General features: G+C 42.7%; 1 protein-coding gene across 1 annotated transcript in view; it reads right to left on the minus strand.

The window, feature by feature from the left end:
- Nucleotides 1–19,357, minus strand: part of LOC137501006 (uncharacterized) — a 146,953-nt gene that overhangs the window by 99,305 nt on the left and 28,291 nt on the right. Inside the window, exon 4 of the mRNA XM_068227839.1 lies at nucleotides 1,801–1,874. Coding sequence (XP_068083940.1) covers nucleotides 1,801–1,874 — 74 coding nt within the window. The remainder of the gene's footprint in view (nucleotides 1–1,800; nucleotides 1,875–19,357) is intronic.

The following is a 19,357-nucleotide window of genomic DNA, read 5'->3' on the forward strand; positions in this document are numbered from 1 at the left end:
CATTTAGAGCTATAAAAATGACATTAGGGAAAAGCTGTTAACGGGATTTGAAAGAAGAAGAAGAAGAAGAAGGGGGGGGGGTTGCTAGTGGCTTTACGTCGCACCGACACAGTTAGGTCTTACGGCAATGATGGGATATGATAAAACTATGACATTTATTTCTCTTCCACCTATTCAATACAACTCAATATGTTAAAGTTAGTGTTAAATTTCATTAAAATAAGAATTGGGACATGTTTCGCCCTTTTCTATGGGGCATCATCAGCCGGTATCATTACCTCAAACCATATCAGGTACCTAGATAAAATTGATCTTAAATCTACTACAAAATTGAATAAATTAAAAAACGTCACTTAAAAGCCGTCATTATATGAGTAACTTTAGATACAATTGAAAAATTAACAATGATGGCCTTGAGCCATGGTCAGTGTTGAATATGAATGAAAGTTTACAAATATTGTATAAAATGATGTTAGTGAGTTTAGAACAATGCAAATGATTATATACAAAATGAAAAGGAAATGCATTCCAACACTGTGCCATTTTCGTATTTTTTTTGTTAGTTGCTTTACGTCGCACCGACACAGATAGGTCTTATGGCGACGATGGGACAGGAAAGGGTTAGGAGTGGGAAGGAAGCGGCAGTGGCCTTCATTAAGGTACAGCCGCAGCATTTTCCTGGTGTGAAAATGGGAAACCACGGAAAATCCTCTTCAGGGCTGCCGACAGTGAGGTTCGAGCTCACTATCTCCCGAATACTGGGTACTGGCCGCACTTAAGCGACTGCAGCTATCGAGCTCGGTTTTCGTAATATTGAACCTTGGCACGTGTACTTGATATAGTCTTATTCAAAAGTAGCGAATAGGTTCTAATATTTTAGTTTGTAACTAGCCCAGACAGACGTTATATTTATGTCGTAGTTCTACTTGAGTACCTATGTTGAACAATTTATTAGAGAACAACTTAATAAGGCTGTTCAAATGTCATTAGTCCATCTTCTTCTGTACAAATTATTGTACAAAAACTAATAAGGAAATGAATTCCAACAATATGCTATTTTTCGTAATAATGGACCTTGGCGTGTGTATTTGATATAGTCCTATTGGAAAGATAGCGAATTTCTAATTTTTTAGTTTGTAACTAGCCCAGAAAGACGTTGTATTTATATTGTAGTTCTACTAGAGCACCCATGTTAAACAATTTATTAGAGACCAACTTAATGAGGCTGTTGAAATGTTATTAGACCATCTCCTTCCGTTGAGCAATATTCTGTGTTGATAGTGTGCCTCGCACAGAAAGAGGTTGCTTTCATGTCGTAATTCTATTCGAGAACCTATGTTGGATAGTTAATTAAAAACTTGATGAGGACTGCTGCAGTGTCGTTAATTATCTTCTTCTGTTGAACAATATTCTATGTTGATGGTGTGCTTCTGTTGTTAGAGTGTTCAGATGTTGGTTTACTAGCTGAAAGGGGCTGTCAAACTGTGTCCAATGTATACAAGCTCTTTAATATTGTTGGACTCTTGTTGTGTGAGAGGTTTTACGAAAAATAGCATAGTGTTGGAATGCATTTCCTTATTAGTTTTTATATAAATATTTGTACAGAATAAGATGGTCTAATGACATTTCAACAGCCTCATTAAGTTGTTCCACTTCCGGAGGAGCACATGGCCCTGAGGGTCACTCATCCTACACCAAAAATGAGTACCAGGATAATTCCTGGGGGCAAAGGTGGCCGGTCGTAGAGCTAACCACTTTACCCCATCAAGTGCGGAGGTTAAGGATAGTGGAAGCCTTTACCTTCCACTCCTCCAAGGGCCTTCATAGCCTGTACGGAGATGACTTTGCTTTGCTTTGCTTTGCATGAAGTTGTTCTGTAATAAATTGTTCAACATAGTAGAAATACGACATAAATATAACGTCTGTCTGGGCTAGTTACAAACTAAAAAATTATAACTTATTCGCTACTTTCGAATAAGACTATATCAAGTACATATGCCAAGGTCCAATACTACGAAAAATGGCACAGTGTTGGAATGCATTTCCTTTTCATTGTGTATATAATCATTTGCATTGTTCTATTCTCACTTTCATAATTTTGTACAATATTTTTAAACTTTCATTCATATTCAACACTGACCATGGCTCATTGACTATTGTTAATTTTCACTTGTATCTAAATCAAGTTACTCATATAATGACGGCTTTTTAAGTGAAGTTCTTTAATACGAGGATTGGGGAAAAAGTCAAGGTAACTATTTTTTTCTTGTAGATATGTGAACGGATCACAAACGTATATGTGTCGTGTGGAACTTGTGCAGGCATAGTGTGTATGCAGAACAACAGATGGCTCTGTGATCGCTGGTAGTAGCGCAGCGAGGGCTGTGAAATCAGTCAGTTGGTGAGTGTCGTGCGAGATGGAAGTAACCCGTGTTGAGCAGCGCGCTTACATCAAAATAGCCGTTCTCCGAGGGAGAAATGCGATGGAATGTCACAGTGAATTAGTGGAAGCCCTTGGGAATAATGCCCCACCTTACCGTACAATAGCACGGTGGGTAGGAAAGTTTCAGCAAGGACGTGTGTCAACCAGTGATGAGCAACGGCCAGGACGACCTGTCAGTGTGCGGACCGACGTGGCACGTGCCGTCATCGAGCAGCTCCTGGATGAAGACAGACGATGAAAGCTATTGGAGTTAGTGAGGGCAAGTGGCATCGAGAAACGCACCGTCCACAGGATATTGCGTAATGAGCTGCAACTGCGCAAAATCGCATCGCGGTGGGTACCGCATGCACTGACGGAAGTCCAAAGGTGGGTGCGCTATGCAATGTGCTGCGACCACCTTGCACGCTGGCAACGGGACGGCGATCAATTCTTGTCACGAATAATCGCCATCGATGAATTTTGGACCAGGGCATACGAACCAGAACTGAAACGTCAGTTAGCGGAGTGGCGACATGCTGGATCACCAAGGAGGCAGAAGGTCCGTCAGAATCTTTCCCCAGTCAAACTGATGGTGATCATCGTGTATGACGTCAGGGGAGTCATTGCTTGCCACTTTGTTCCACATGGCAGAACAGTGACCGCACAGTAGGCCTACTACAGGGACTTCCTGGTGCGATAGGTACGACGTGGCGTTCAGAAATAATGTCCGGATCTTGTGGACAGTGCAATAATCCTGCACGACAATGTAAAACCACATAAAGCAGAGTGTGTAGGGCAGCTACTGCGACATTGGTGATGGGAAGAATTGTAGCACCCACCGTACTCTCCCGACATTTCGCCCCGTGGTTTTGATCTCATTCGAAAGATTAAGGAATCACTACGTAATAGGCGGTTTGCAACACGAGAGGACATTGCTAATGCTGTGCGCCAACAGGTGACCCGATTCACACATGGTGCGGCAAATGCTGAGGCAGATGGTATTCAGCGCCTCTCACATCGTTGGCAGCGTGTGGTGTCAGTAGCAGGGAACTACTTTGAGAGTCTTTAGGCCCAGGTTTCTCATGTCAACTTTATGAGTACTGTGTTGTCATTCTTTTGCACTGGGAAGACTATATTGCCCTGTATACTACCGTAATAAATTAGTGTGCTACGATGTTTCAGTGTTATTCAATTTTTTTTTTTTGCTATTTGCTTTACGTCGCACCAGACAGATATGTCTTATGGCGACGATGGGATAGGAAAGGCCTAGGAATTGGAAGGAAGCGGCCGTGGCCTTAATTAAGATACAGCCCCGGCATTTGCCTGGTGTGAAAATGGGAAACCACGGAAAACCATCTTCAGGGCTGCCGACAGTGGGGCCCGAACCCACTATCTCCCGATTACTGGATACTGGCCGCACTTAAGCGACTGCAGCTATCGAGCTCGGTCAGTGTTATTCATTGTCCACACATGTAGTTAACACCTTGTGCTTTCGACTGTATACGTCACATTTTCCAACCGGACTGGTATCTTCAAGAAAAAAGCTGGTTGCTATAACGTTTGCCCCAACCCTCGTATATTCAATTTTGCAGTAGATCGATTTTAACGAAGTACGTGATATGGTTTGAGGTGACGATACGCCTGATGATGCCCCATAGGAAAGGGCGAAACATGTCCCAATTCTTATTTTAATGAGTATTTAACTCTAACTTTAACATATTGAGTTGTATTGAATAGGTGGAAGAGAAATACATTTCTTACTTTTATCATAAGATTACTTTCAATACGGATTCACAATGATTTTCATTGCTTGTTACGTAGGGATAGGAAAGGCCTAGGAATTGGAAGGAAGCGGCCGTGGCCTTAAATAAGGTACAGTCCCAGCATTTGCCTGGTGTGAAAATGGGAAACCACGGAAAACCATCTTCAGGGCTGCCGACATTGGGATTCAAACCCACTATCTCCCGGGTGCATTGCACGGGGGAGGGGGGGTGGAGATTGTTGAGGCTAAAACAGAAAATTCGATTTGTTGGTCGAAAATCGCAACATTTAAGTCATGACTACCCTTAACTGGTGGCTTCTCGCCAAGAACGCTGAGGTTCGAATTCCGGTTAATCATGAGGTAATATTTTCATCTCATAATTCACGTGGCGTCGAGAAGAGCATTCGGCCTCAAACCCCCGACCATAATCAAAATGAGCCTGTCTGGTTCCAGTGACTCCAGAAATAATGACACAATCCGAAGGAAGTTACGTTTTATACCCTTCCTTGATTGAGTGGTCAGGGTACTGGTCTTCGGTTCAGGGGGTTTGATTCCCGGCCAGGTCGGGGATACTAACTTCATAAAAATGGTTACTTCCTCCAGCTAGGGGAGTGAGTATTTGTGTTTATCTTTAAACACATCTTCCCAACACATTACACTACAAACCACAACAGAAGTCTGCCTCCGTGATGTTGTGGTTAATGTGATTTGCTGCCACCGCTGGTGGCACGCGTTCGATTTCCGGCTCTGCCACGAAATTTAAAACGTGGTACGAGGAACTGGAGCTGGGTCCACTCAGCCTTGGGAGGTCAACTGAGTAGAGGGGTTCGATTCCCAACTTAGCCATCCGCGAAGTGGTTTTCTGTGGTATCCCGTTTCTCCTCCAGGCAAATGCCGGGATGGTACCTAACTTAAGGCCACGGCCGCTTCCTTCCCTCTTCCTTGTCTATCCCTTGCAATCCCCCACCCCCCGCAAGGCCCTTATTCAGCATAGCAGGTGAGGTCGCCTGGGTGGGTTCTGGTCCTCCTTCCCAGTTGTATCTTCCGACCCAAAGTCTCACGCTCCAGGACACAGCTCTTGAGGCGGTAGAGGTGGGATCCCCCGCTGACTCCGAGGAAAAAAATCAACAACCCTGGACTGTAAACGGATTAAGAAAAAAACAGACCACTACAGAAACACAATAAAATAAATCAAATCATCATTAATCTGCATCTTGAAGTGTCGCCCAGGTGGCAGATTTCCTATCAATTGTTTAGCAAGATTTTTCTTCACTCAAGCTTGTTCATCTACTAATATTATTCCACGTACTGGCAGCTCGGAACATACCGCGTAATATAATTGCTCGTCTGCTTACTCCTAAGTCTTCCTACCCCAAAGTTTGCAATATTTTCATAACACCACCGTAACCTTTTCTCGAAAAACACCCAGAACAAATCGAGCTGCTTTCCTTTGGATCTTTTCCAGCCTTCGTATCAAGTAATTCTGGTACACTAGTTGGAGTCTTAACCAGAGATTTATATGCCCACGTCTTTACGTCTTTACTACAGCCCTTAAATACATATGAAGAGATCTAAAATCTTTATCTACAATCTCGTTAATGTGATTACCCCAATGAAGAACTCTTACAGTGAGAACTACATTCATTCCACTAACACGATAATTAAAACTGGGAGACTTTTCATTCCAATTACCATCATACCATTGTCTGCTTTCTATCTCACAAAATTGTAGAGGTATCTTTGCAGTTATTCACAACATGCCTCCTTATAGTGTTGCAGTCAAGAAGGTATCCGCCTGTAAAAGTGGGCTTAATGCAGTTATAGCGCAGACCGTAAGTAACTTGGGTAATAATAATAATAATAATAATAATAATAATAATAATAATAATAATAATAATATGGTATTATTATTTATAACTTTTCTAAATACGTTTGAAAATGTGCAGTAAGACATTATACATTAACTTTGCAATTATTTACGCCTGCAAAGCACTTAATGTGCTTATTTGCCGGTGAATTTGTTTCATATTTTTGTACATTGTTGCAATCCTTGCTTTTTACAACATTAATGTTTGTACATTATCAATCCCTGAAAGTATCATTCAAAATAGATGGACCCTATATCTGTGGTCCATTCATGAGAAAATATTCAAACTGTTTTTATATTCTATAATCCATAGTTTCAGATGTTTATTAAAAGGCATTTTGTTCTCAAGTGTGTCAATTCTGGGGGCAACTTGTTCAATAAATTAGGAACTAATAATAATAATAATAATAATAATAATAATAATAATAATAATAATAATAATAATCCGGTAAACGATTTAATTCTCGTGCGGCAAGCACAGAGAATGCTGTTGTTATATGTTGCAGTTTGAGCCCTTATATGTCTGTCAAGAACATTGGAGAAGTAATGGAAACGTGAAGAAAGGTGAGATGGGGAAGATGTAGTAAGAAGTCGATGGATGAGAGACACAGCATGATGCTTATCGCGAACATGGTGTCGCGACCACATGCAGTTTGAGCGCACTGTAGTCTTAAGGAAAATCAATCAATCAATCAATCAATCAATCAATCAATCAATCAATCAATCAATCAATCAATCAATCAATCAATCAATCAATCAATCAATCAATCAATCAATCAATCAATCAATCAATCAATCAATCAATCCTGATCTGCATTTAGAGCAGTCGCTCAGGTGGCAGATTCCCCCTCTGTTGTTTTCCTAGCCTTTTCGTAAATGATTGCAAAGAAATTATATTTGCCCCAATTTGTCCTCTTGAATTCCAGCTTTATCTTCATATTGTGATCTTTCCTACTCTTAAAGACACTACTCAAACTTATTCGTCTACTGATGTCATTCCACGCCTTGTTTCCACTGACAGCTCGAAACATACCACTTAGTCGAGCAGCTCGTCTCCTTTCTCCCAAGTCTTCCCAGCCCAAACGTTGCAACTTTTTTGTAACGCTACTCTTTTGTCGGAAATCACCCAGAACGAATCGAGCAGCTTTTCTTTGGATTTTTTCCAGTTCTTGATTCAAGTAATCCTGGTGAGGGTCCCATACGCTGGAACCATACTCCAGTTGGGGTCTTACAAGAGACTTACATGCCCTCTCCTTTACATTTTTACTACAACCCCAAAATACCCTCATAACCATGTGCAGAGATCTGTACCCCTTATTTACAATCATATTTATGTGATTACCCCAATGAAGACCTTTCCTTATATTAACACCTGGGTACTTACAATGATCCCCAAAAGGAACTTTCACCCCATCAATATCACAATAGTCAAAATGCGGCATTACAAGAGCTCCTATTAATTTGTTTTTAGGCTTTATTGGAAATACATGTTTATACTTACATAAAGAATGTAAAGCCGAGTAAACTCTTTGACAGATATGCAAAACATGTGCAGAGCAATTCATGCTTTAGTCCATGATAACTCCGAGATTCTTCACTTATGATACAAAAGGAACTGGATCATCCCGAAGGATTACTCTTGGCAACAGACGTTTAGTTATACAAAGGGCACTAGGAAAGTTTTGTAATGTGAGTGAACGCTTTAGACTTTTTCAAAATAATTTCCACCACACTCAGTACACTTCTCCATACGTCGAACCCAGTTACTGAACCAACTCTGCCACTTTTCTTCGGTTACATTTTCACACTCTTGATCGCATGCTGCCAGAAGCTCCTCGTCGGATGCAAAAAGCCGCCCTTTCAGCTTCATCTTCACTTCTGGGAAGAGTGCGAAGTCACATGGGGCAAGATCAGGACTGTATGAAGGATGGTCAAGCACAGTCAACCCTGATCTGGCAAGAAAATCCATTGTTACATTAGCACTATGTGCTGGAGCATTGTCGTGATGCAAGAGCCAAGTGTTGAGCCGTGACCTTGGACGGAGCTGCTTGAGAGCCTGGATGACCTGAGGCAGACAAGTCTCACTGTACCACCCCAGTGAGACAGACACGTCTCACTGTAATAGTTCGCAGTAACTGTCCTTTGTGTTTCTAACACAACCCGAGTCAGGATGCCCTGTTTAGTGAAGAATACTGCAATCATCCTTTTCTTCAATGAGCTTGACTTTCGCACAGTCACAGGAGTACCCTCATCTTCAAACAGCCACACCTTGTTCTGAGATTTTGTTGGGACATCGTAATAATAAAGCCAAGTTTCGTCACCTATAACGATGCTATTGACGTTAAGCGAAGTCCCATTTTCAAACTGTTTTAGCATTTCTCGGCACCATTTCATTTGACGTGCCCTTTGTTCCTCAGAAAGTGAATGGGGCACCTAAAGGGAACAAACCTTTCTAACATGGAGATGGTCGTGTAGAACTGAATGAATAGCTGGTGCAGGGATGTGGAGGGTCTCTTCTAACTACCGATATGTCAACCGCAAAATTGCAGCGGATAATTGCGCGATATATACCTTTAGATCACACTGACATCTTAACTAGCTTCAGTCCCACTGCTTCGTAACAACTGGTGTGAAGGTCGCGCCTTGCTGTCTTCTAGACCGATTTTCACCCTTCTTTTCATCCCTCACCTTAACAGGGGTGTCCAGCCAACCGTTTTTGCGTATTGCGAAACTTTCCTAGTGCCCTTTGTATTTGTCATTTGACTTTGATGGCCAAGGAGAATTACTTGCGACTTTGTAGGGTTCAATTTCAGGCCGTGTGCAACAGGCCAGTCACTAACTGCTTGTAAGTCAATGTTTCGTAAGTCGATATTTTCCTGAAGGTCTCGTGCTGTAGAGGTGTAGAGTTGAAAATCGTATTTGGTATTTGCATTATCTTAAATTCGATGATATGACATTCACAAAGAGTGCGATAAAAAGGGGACCAAGTACAGAGCCTTGAGGGGCTCCTCTGTTCACGTGGCGCCACGAAGAAACTACTCCATTATTACCTTTTTAACGACTCCAGTTTTTATCTTTTACACATTGTTGACGTTCGTGAAGATAAGAATGCATCCAAGCAATCGTACTGTGAGAAAATTGTAGAGCCTACATTTTTACAAGTAAAATGTCAATAACGACTCCATTATTACCTTTTAAACATTGTTGCCGTCCGTGAAGATAAGAATGCGTAAAAGCGATCGTACTGTGAGTAAAATGTAGAGCCTTCATTTTAACAAGTAAAATATCAATGTCTACGCTGTCGAAAGCTTAATGTAATCTAGTAGTACCAGAACTGTGAATTGTCCTCTGTCTATTGCTTGTTTCTTTTTTTGCCATTTGCTTTACGTCGCACCGACACATATAGGTCTTATGGCGACGATGGGATAGGAAAGGCCTAGGAATGGGAAGGAAGCGGCCGTGCCATTAATTAAGGTACAGCCCCAGCATTTGCTCGGTGTGAAAATGGGAAATCACGAAAACCATCTTCAGGGCTGCTGACAGTGGGATTCGAACCCACTATCTCCTGGATGCAAGCTCACTAGCAAAGAAGAAAAGAGTCTCGAGAGGTACTGTAATTTCTTCTCTGTTCTCTGTTCATACTCTTCGTAAGTCCAAGGTTATTAAGAGATTTCCACAATGTCATCAAAGTTATACCGTTAGGCGTAATTAAACTGTTAGCGTGTCGTAGTTTAGCATTTCGTGTTTGTGTTATTTGTATTGTCTTATTTCACCGAAGAAGAGCTCCTGTCTGCTCTGAAGACAACAAAAAACCGCAAAGCACCTGGTTTTGATGGCATTCACCCTGAATTCCTCAAGCATTGTGGGAAGAACACAAGGAAATGGTTGTTACGGTTTTTTCTCAAACATTCTGATTACAGGCAAACTTCCTCCAGAGTTCGAACGAACCAAGATTCTGGGTATTCTGAAACCAGGTAAACCTTCCGATTGTCCTGAAAGTTATCGTCCAATTGCTCTAATGAGTGTGTGTTACAAACTTCTGGAACGGCTCATCTACAATAGAATAAGCCCTCTAATTTTACGATCGCTCCCAGCAGAACAAGCCGGTTTTAGACTTAACCGTAGTTGTGAAGACCAAGTTCTTGCTTTATCAACCCACATTGAAGCAGGTTTTGAAAAACGACTGAAGAGTGGTGCAGTGTTCATAGACCTTACAGCCGCTTATGATACGGTTTGGAGAGAGGGAGTTGTGTATAAGTTTTTTAAACTTGTTGGATGCAGTGTATTGTCACAACTCATAAACGACATGCTATCAGATAGATTGATCCAGGTAGTTATGGATAACAAACATAGTAAAGTTAAAAAGCTCAACAATGGTCTCCCTCAAGGATCTATGCTCTCTCCATTGCTGTTTAATATGTACATTGCCGATATACCCCGTACTACATCACGCCAATTCGCTTACGCGGATGACCTAGCAATAGTTACTCAGCAATCCAATGTGAATGAAATAGAAGCAATTCTGAACAGAGACCTTGTCATTTTGAGCGAGTACTTTAATAAGTGGTGTTTGATACCTAGCACCAGCAAAACGTCAACCTGTCTCTTTCACCTTAATAACAGGCAGGCAAACATTACTTTGAATGTTTCCCTCGACAACTCTCCCCTACCACACAATTCTAACCCCAAGTACCTTGGAGTAACTCTTGATCGGACACTATCCTTCAGGAAACATTTAATGAATACCGCTGCTAAACTGAAGACCAGGAACAATATCATTCAGAAACTTGCAGATTCTACATGGAGAGCATCAGCATCCACTCTTCGGTCGCCAGCACTGGGACTGGTATACTCTGCAGCCGAGTATTGTTCTTCTGTTTGGCTGAATAGCCCTTATGTTAAGAATATTGCTGTTGTTCTGAATCAGACGATGCGCATTGTCAGCGGCGCAGTCAGATCTACTCCTCTTTTATGGTTGCTAGTCTTAAGTCACATAACACCTCCAAGGATTCGCAGACAAAATAACCTAATTCGCGAGTTCAGGAAGATAACAATGAACCCAAGTCTTCCCATTCATGAAGACATGGTTGTTAGGTATGGACGTCTGAAGTCAAGATCTCCGCTCATTCAGACTGCAAGGGAACTCATCAATAGGAACTTTAACGGTTCTGATGAATAGCAGTTGGAGTGGAGCAACTCAGCTCCAGATGAATGGCAGACCCTCTTTAGTCTCCAACACCCACCACCTGGTTTTAATCTCCCCAGAAGAACTTGGGTTCTTCTCAACAGAGTCCGTACCAATCATGGACGATGTGGGTCATTGTTACATATGTGGGGTATGCGCTCCTCCCCTGAGTGCGACTGTGATGAGAAGAATCAGACCATCCGTCATATTGTCACCGAATGTCCTAGGAGGTCATACTCCGGTCAGCTGAAGGAGTTTGTGTGTGCTTCTGACGGGGTTGTACAATGGTTGGACAGCTTGGATTTAAGTTTATGAACTGTTTTAGAGATTGGTTGATTGTTTAAGGTGTTACATTGTTTGTTATTTTTTTTTGAATATTTGTATGTAGAGTTATGTACTAGCCATAAGCTAAATAAAATAAATAAATTTCATAACTTCCTATATTCGTCACAGTTTTTTACGGTAGGGCCATTTTTGTACTGTCTGTGAGTGTAGTCTCTTTTTTTTTCATTAGTTGTCTAATTTCGTCATTTAACCACGGGGAGGGTCCTTTGGATATTCTCGCTCGCCGCTTTGGGGCATGCTTGTCAAAATACTGTAGTTCTGTTACTTTGATAGCCCTACTAAAGAAAGTGACTTTGTCGTCTAGATTGTTATAGTTCGTTATGTATGCCAGGGCATTTTACCTGCGTCCTCCAAAAGTCTATTTTTCAATGGTCGATAGGTGATAAATATCTGGGAGGGTTCCGGTGGCCGGAGGTTATACGAGATGCATATTGAGTCATGTGCAGGTATACCAGGTAGAGAGGTTTGACCAACATTGTGAACTCTGTCTGAGTTGCTGGTAACTATAAAATCTAATAGTGTGTGCGAATGAGATGGATGGTAAGTCGGAAAGAGGGGTAAGATGTCCATATTATAGGCTTGAAACAATGTTTTGAGTCGTGCGGATTAGGAAGAAGTTGCGTCAATTAAGTCCGTATTAGTCTCCCATGATTATTGTGTGAGGGTAGTCTGGCAGTGGTTTAGTTAAGTCAGCTTCAAAATCTTCTAAGTGACCTGTATTCGGAGGTTTGTAAACTACTCCTATAAGGGCTTTAATCCTGTTCGTTGTTATTTCTACAAACATGTATTCTGGTTTCCTCTCACACCTGCCTGGTGAACGACCTAACAACTTGGGTTTGAGGCTGGTTAGGAAATAGCCACATACCCCTCCACCTCGTTTGTGAGTGCGGTCATTTCTGAGAAGCGAGTAGCCTTCAAGATGTCACAAAGAAGACGGACTCTTAACTGTTAACTATGACTCAGACATTAGTGGGACATGGCTACTCATTCCCTTTGGGACATGGATAGCAGGTAAGGCCCGCTTGGGCAGCTGGTCCGTTGTATCCCCGACCAAAAGTCTCACGCTCCAGGACACTGCCCTTGAGGTGGTACAGGTAGCATCCCTCGCTGAGTCCGAGGGAAAAACCAACCCTGACGGTAAACGGATGAAATAATATTACTCATTTACTTCCCGTGTCCAGGTCAGATGTAACGATTCCAAAATTTAGCGACCGAAGTGGCTTTGTCATTTATTTCCAAGATGTCCTCCAATGTGCTGTGTTCACTAACAAGGAAACCCTTCGAATAGTACTCCAAGTCTCCGATCTGATTGTAGTTTGGTACGACGACTTGAATAGGAATGCTTGATTCAGCCATATCAAATTTAGATGCCCAGTATTTAGCGCCTATTTAGGGGTGTCCAAGTTTGCTCATAGAACTGCATCGACTGGAGTGAGTAGAGGGAAGCAGGTATAGATGGGGAAGATGTAACTGACAGGTTGCCCCGCCTCTACCTGCTTCCCGTCACTCACTCCTGTCTACACGGTGCTAAAATGAGAACGTGGACACACCAAAACAGGTGCTAAATATACGACTGGGCTGAATAAAGCATTACTAATGAACTCGTTGTACGAAACCTCAGTCAGATCGGAGACTTACAGATGGAAGGGTTTCCTTGTAAGTAACCATGGTGTGCTTGGTTTGGTCCTAGACGTCTCCTCAATCACACTGCGTGCTGCTTCGTGCCGGGAGTAGTCCCAGCTTTTGAAGTTTCTTTCTTTTTTTCTTTCTTTTTTTTTTTTTTTTTTTTTTGCTAGTTGCTTTACGTCGCACCGGCACAGATAGGTCTTAATGGCGACGATGGTGTAGGAAAGGGCTAGGAGTGGGAAGGAAGCGGCCGTGGCCTTAATTAAGATACAGCCCCAGCATTTGCCTAGTATGAAAATGAGAAACCACGGAAAAGCATCTTCAGGGCTGCCGACAATGGGATTCGAACCCACTATCTCCCAGATGCAATCTCACAGCTGCGCACCTCTAATCGTACGGCCAAATCGCCCGGTCTTTTGAAGGTTTACCTTGCCTCTTGAAACATCGGTTCTGAGCCAGATGGTGTAAAGGGGTCTTCAATCAATCAATCAATCAATCAATCAATCAATCAATCAATCAATCAATCAATCAATCAATCAATCAATCAATCAATCAATCAATCAATCAATCAATCAATCAATCAATCAATCAATCAATCAATCAATCAATCAATGCATTTATGGCGGTCGCCCTGGTGGCAGATTCCGTATCAATTGTTTATCTCATATTTGCATTTATTTATCATTGTTTACTTCGCTTTTTCTTAAATATTTTCAACGAACTTGGAAATTTATCGAACATTCTCCTTGATTCCAATCCTTTACTCTCCGTCCTATAAATGAATATTTGCCCCAATCTGTCTTCTTGAATTCCAACATTATCTTCATATTATGGTCTTTCCTATTTTTAAAAGCTCCACTCAAACTTATTCTTCTACTTTTGTCATTCCACGCCATCTCCCCACTGACAGCTCGAAACATACCACATAGTCGAGCATCTCGTCTCCTTACTCTCAAGTCTTCCCAGCCCAAAGTTTGCAACATGTTAGTAACACTACTTCTTTGTCGGAAATCACCCAGAACAAATCGAGCTGCTTTCCTTTGAATTTTTTCCAGTTCTCGTATCAAGTAATCCTGGTGAGGGTCCCATACACTGGAGTTATACTCTAATTGGGGTCTTACCAGAGACTTATACGCCCTCTCCTTTACATCCTTACTTCAACCCCTAAATACCAGTGGCGGCTGGTGGTATCTGAAGCTGGGTGTTGCACCAACATTCTCAGCGACACATTTTTGTAGCTTACAGAAATATCAAGAAACTCTATTATCGTTAAATAATGAACTACATTCCTACTAAAACTGTAATATATCTGGCAATTACAACCCAGGAAAAAAGAGGCTAATTGTACACTGTAACTACAGTTATTAATAATGTTATTGTCTTTACGTACCACTAACGACTTTTTATGGTTTTCGCAGACGCCGAGATGCCAGAGTTCTTGTACATGCCATTAAATCTACTGACACTAGGCTGACGTATTTGAGCACCTTCAAATACCACCGGACTGAGCTAGGATCGAACATGTCACGCTGGGGTCAGAAGGTCAGCGCCTCAACCGTCTGAGCCACTCAGCTTGGCACAGTTACTTTTGCCTCACTTGAATTGAAAATTTGCCTTCCTGTTTTTCAATGAAGCAAGATGCTGGTAATATTGTGGGTGGTCTGGTTTGGCGTGGAAAATAAATTACCCAGCATGTTGGCCGTGCGGTTAGGGTCGCGTAGCTGTGAGCTTGCATTCGGGCTATAGTGGGTTCGAACACCACTGTCCGAAGCCCTGAAGATGGTTTTCCGCGGTTTCCCATTTTACACCAGGCAAATGCTGTGGCTGTGCTTTAATTAAAACCACGGTCGCTTCCTTCCAACTCCTAGCCCTTCCCTATGCCATCGCGCCGTAAGACCTCTCTGCGTCGGCGTGACGTCAATTACACTGACTGACAGAGCAAATGCAACACCAAGAAGGAGTGGTCAGAACTTTATGCCAATTGCAGGGTAGACTGAAGTCACTGAAGTATGCTCATGATGTGAAATGCGCCGCTGTGCTGCGCACGTAGCGAACGATAAATGGGACACGGCGTTGGCGAATGGCCCACTTCGTACCGTGATTTCTCAGCCGACAGTCATTGTAGAACGTGTTGTCGTGTGCCACAGGACACGTGTATAGCTAAGAATGCCAGGCCGCCGTCAACGGAGGCATTTCCAGCAGACAGACGACTTTACGAGGGGTATGGTGATCGGGCTGAGAAGGGCAGGTTGGTCGCTTCGTCAAATCGCAGCCGATACCCATAGGGATGTGTCCACGGTGCAGCGCCTGTGGCGAAGATGGTTGGCGCAGGGACATGTGGCACGTGCGAGGGGTCCAGGCGCAGCCCGAGTGACGTCAGCACGCGAGGATCGGCGCATCCGCCGCCAAGCGGTGGCAGCCCCGCACGGCACGTCAATCGCCATTCTTCAGCATGTGCAAGACACCCTGGCTGTTCCAATATCGACCAGAACAATTTCCCGTCGATTGGTTGAAGGAGGCCTGCACTCCCGGCGTCCGCTCAGAAGACTACCATTGACTCCACAGCATAGACGTGCACGCCTGGCATGGTGCCGGGCTAGAGCGACTTGGATGAGGGAATGGCGGAACGTCGTGTTCTCCGATGAGTCACGCTTCTGTTCTGTCAGTGATAGTCACCGCAGACGAGTGTGGCGTCGGCGTGGAGAAAGGTCAAATCCGGCAGTAACTGTGGAGCGCCCTACCGCTAGACAACGCGGCATCATGGTTTGGGGCGCTATTGCGTATGATTCCACATCACCTCTAGTGCGTATTCAAGGCACGTTAAATGCCCACCGCTACGTGCAGCATGTGCTGCGGCCGGTGGCACTCCCGTACCTTCAGGGGCTGCCCAATGCTCTGTTTCAGCAGGATAATGCCCGCCCACACACTGCTCGCATCTCCCAACAGGCTCTACGAGGTGTACAGATGCTTCCGTGGCCAGCGTACTCTCCGGATCTCTCACCAATCGAACACGTGTGGGATCTCATTGGACGCCGTTTGCAAACTCTGCCCCAGCCTCGTACGGACGACCAACTGTGGCAAATGGTTGACAGAGAATGGAGAACCATCCCTCAGGACACCATCCGCACTCTTATTGACTCTGTACCTCGACGTGTTTCTGCGTGCATCGCCGCTCGCGGTGGTCCTACATCCTACTGAGTCGATGCCGTGCGCATTGTGTAACCTGCATATCGGTTTGAAATAAACATCAATTATTTGTCCGTGCCGTCTCTGTTTTTTCCCCAACTTTCATCCCTTTCGAACCACTCCTCCTTGGTGTTGCATTTGCTCTGTCAGTCAGTGTAAATTTGTAAATTAAAAAAATGGAAATGAATTACCTTCGCGAGAGGAGAGAAATCATGAATGAAGTAATCTCCGCAAATTGGCGCAATCTAACGGGGACATTTGGAACTGTTTCTCGGTAGGGGACTTGCTAGTCTTGTGCAACTCCCTGAGACCGATACTGGCAAGCATGCTACTGGATGCTATGCAGGCTTAGGCTCGTTCCTGCTGACATTGCGCCGCGCTGTCCGCTAGGGAGTTGCCGTAGGAAAGCAAACCCCCTGAGTTTGATTCGAAGCCAGCAGCGTTTGTTCGTCTATTACGAAGCATTAGTACAGTGAACGACCGAAGATGGTTGATTTTAACATCTTTTCGAATATATGTTAGGTTTATCAAACTAAAACATTCGAAGAAGAGACGACAGAGGAAGTGCAAAATTATTGAGAGTTGTGCAACCCTGCAACAATACCACGCAGCGCCCCTGCTAAATACTCTCGTAACCATGTGAAGAGATCTGTAACCTTTCTTAACTACCTCATTAATATGATTACCCCAATGAAGATCATTCCTTATATTAACACCTAGGTACTTAAATTGTTCCCCATGAGCTATCATCCCATCAACACAATCATTAAATCTGAGAGGACTTTTACTCTTGGTGAAACATACAACTTGACTTTTCATTCCATTTAAATTCATACCATTGTCTGCTGTCCATCTCACTACATTATTTAAGTGCTCCTGTAGTCGTACACAATCCTGCAACTCATTTACTACTCTATACAGTATAACATCAACCGCATTCAAGGGCTAGTTCTTCCTTGACCTGCATTTCTGGATCATTCAGCTTCTCCTTCCTCAACTTCATGCGAGTGCTCTTAAGATCCTTGAAGCGCCTGGGATGCAGTGATGAACTGTTTGACTGAACAATTCCTCGAATACCCGCACATTCCTAACAGATGTCCTGGATTCAAATTCGGTTATGATATAGTCTATTATTAATCTGGTGCCCCTATCGTAGTATGTGTAGCCCTGAATAGCTTTATGCTTGAAGAATGTAACTTCTAATTCCATACTAGCACAGAAGTCCAGCAAACGCTTCCCATTCCTATTAGCTTCCATATCTTTTCTACATTTACTTATCACATTTTCATATCCTTTAGTGCTATTTCCAATGTTCGCATTGAAATAGTCCGTTTAGCGTTATCCTATCCTTACTGTTGACCTTGACTACAATGTCACCTGTTTGTACCAGCAATAATTCTCGCTACTTTCATGTCTGTTACTTCTGGCTTATGAATAAAATATCCTGAGTACACCCAGGTTTCACTGCAATAAAGCAAAGTTAGCCTGAAAACAGACCGATGTAAAGATAGTTTAGTCCGCGAGCTGACTTCCTTCTTACAGAATACTGTTGATCACAATTGCGAGCTCACTGCATTAGCTTTACTGCACTTTGATTAAATATCATTTACTATACTACCATCCTGGGAGAACACACATCCTAATAACTTGAAATTATCTACCTATTACAGCTTTGTATTCCCAATCTGACATTCAGTTATCTTGGATTTCTTACTTATTGACATCAATTTAGTCTGAGAAAGGCTCATTTTTATACCATACTTATCGCATCTATTTTCAAGTTCCAAGATATTAGACCGCAGGCTTTCCGCACAATCTTCCATTAAGACCAAGTCGTCAGCATACTATATTTTCACCTAACTGAATCCCTCCCTGCCACTTAATACCTTTCAAAAGATGATCCATATAATCTATTGCACCCGTCCACCTCCCTAGTCCCAGACTAGCATTTATCTCAGGGGTGTCGGTTCATTATTTAAATCATCAAATATAAATATAACGGCATAATAGAACACGGGGATGAACGGAGCAACTTAAAATAAAGAGGGGGAAGGCTCGATTGTAACTTGAATTTAAGGACTCCATGATAGGACTAGGAAGTGACTGTTACCTTAAAAAGGGCATCATCTAACTACAATAAAAAGATTATGAGAGTGGTTTCCTTTGAAATAATTTGCCAGAAGGAGCGGTTTATTACGCCATTTGACGCATAAAACTTTGATACACGTGGCAACAATATTTGAATTTACACACATGTTACATATATAAATCACTTGCCATACCGCAAGTGGTATCAATATCTTGCTGCGTTGCTTCTGAAATAAAATGACATTTTGGAGGTATAATTTACGGATCGATTCCATTTGAATCGAACCGTTACTCAAGGATATAGCTTCCTTCTATCGGGAGCCCGAGCATAACCCATGTTACGGTCGGCTTCCCGATTTAACTAAGATGACGTACTCCGGCTATATACATTTTTCCGAGACCGGTACTCGGACTGGGTAATGTTTCTCGTGAATTGAGAAAACTGGATTCCACGGACAGTCCCTATCTTACGATATCCAGCTGATGCCATACCAATGAATTAGCATATACATATTATTTACATGTGATCTGAATTGTTTCCAGTTAGCCTCAGTAGACTACTGCCACAGATGAGATAACGAGAAGCGGTGGGAAATACCGTGGCCATGGCCCCCCTCGCATCGCGAGCGAAGTAAACAAACACGCAAGTATGACTGTAACATCGTCCCATACGGAAACCGTACAATAACGCGGTAAAAAAAATGATTCTAATATTATCATACTCTCATTATTCAAACATACGAATAGAGGGATATCGTCACCAAATAATTTAATCCACAAAATTATCATCCTCGAAATTATTATTATTATTATTATTATTATTATTATTATTATTATTATTATTATTATTCAACGGTTCCTGGCACTGTCACGTTT

Source organism: Anabrus simplex, chromosome 5 (genome assembly GCF_040414725.1).
Source record: "Anabrus simplex isolate iqAnaSimp1 chromosome 5, ASM4041472v1, whole genome shotgun sequence".
NCBI lineage: Eukaryota > Metazoa > Arthropoda > Insecta > Orthoptera > Tettigoniidae > Anabrus > Anabrus simplex.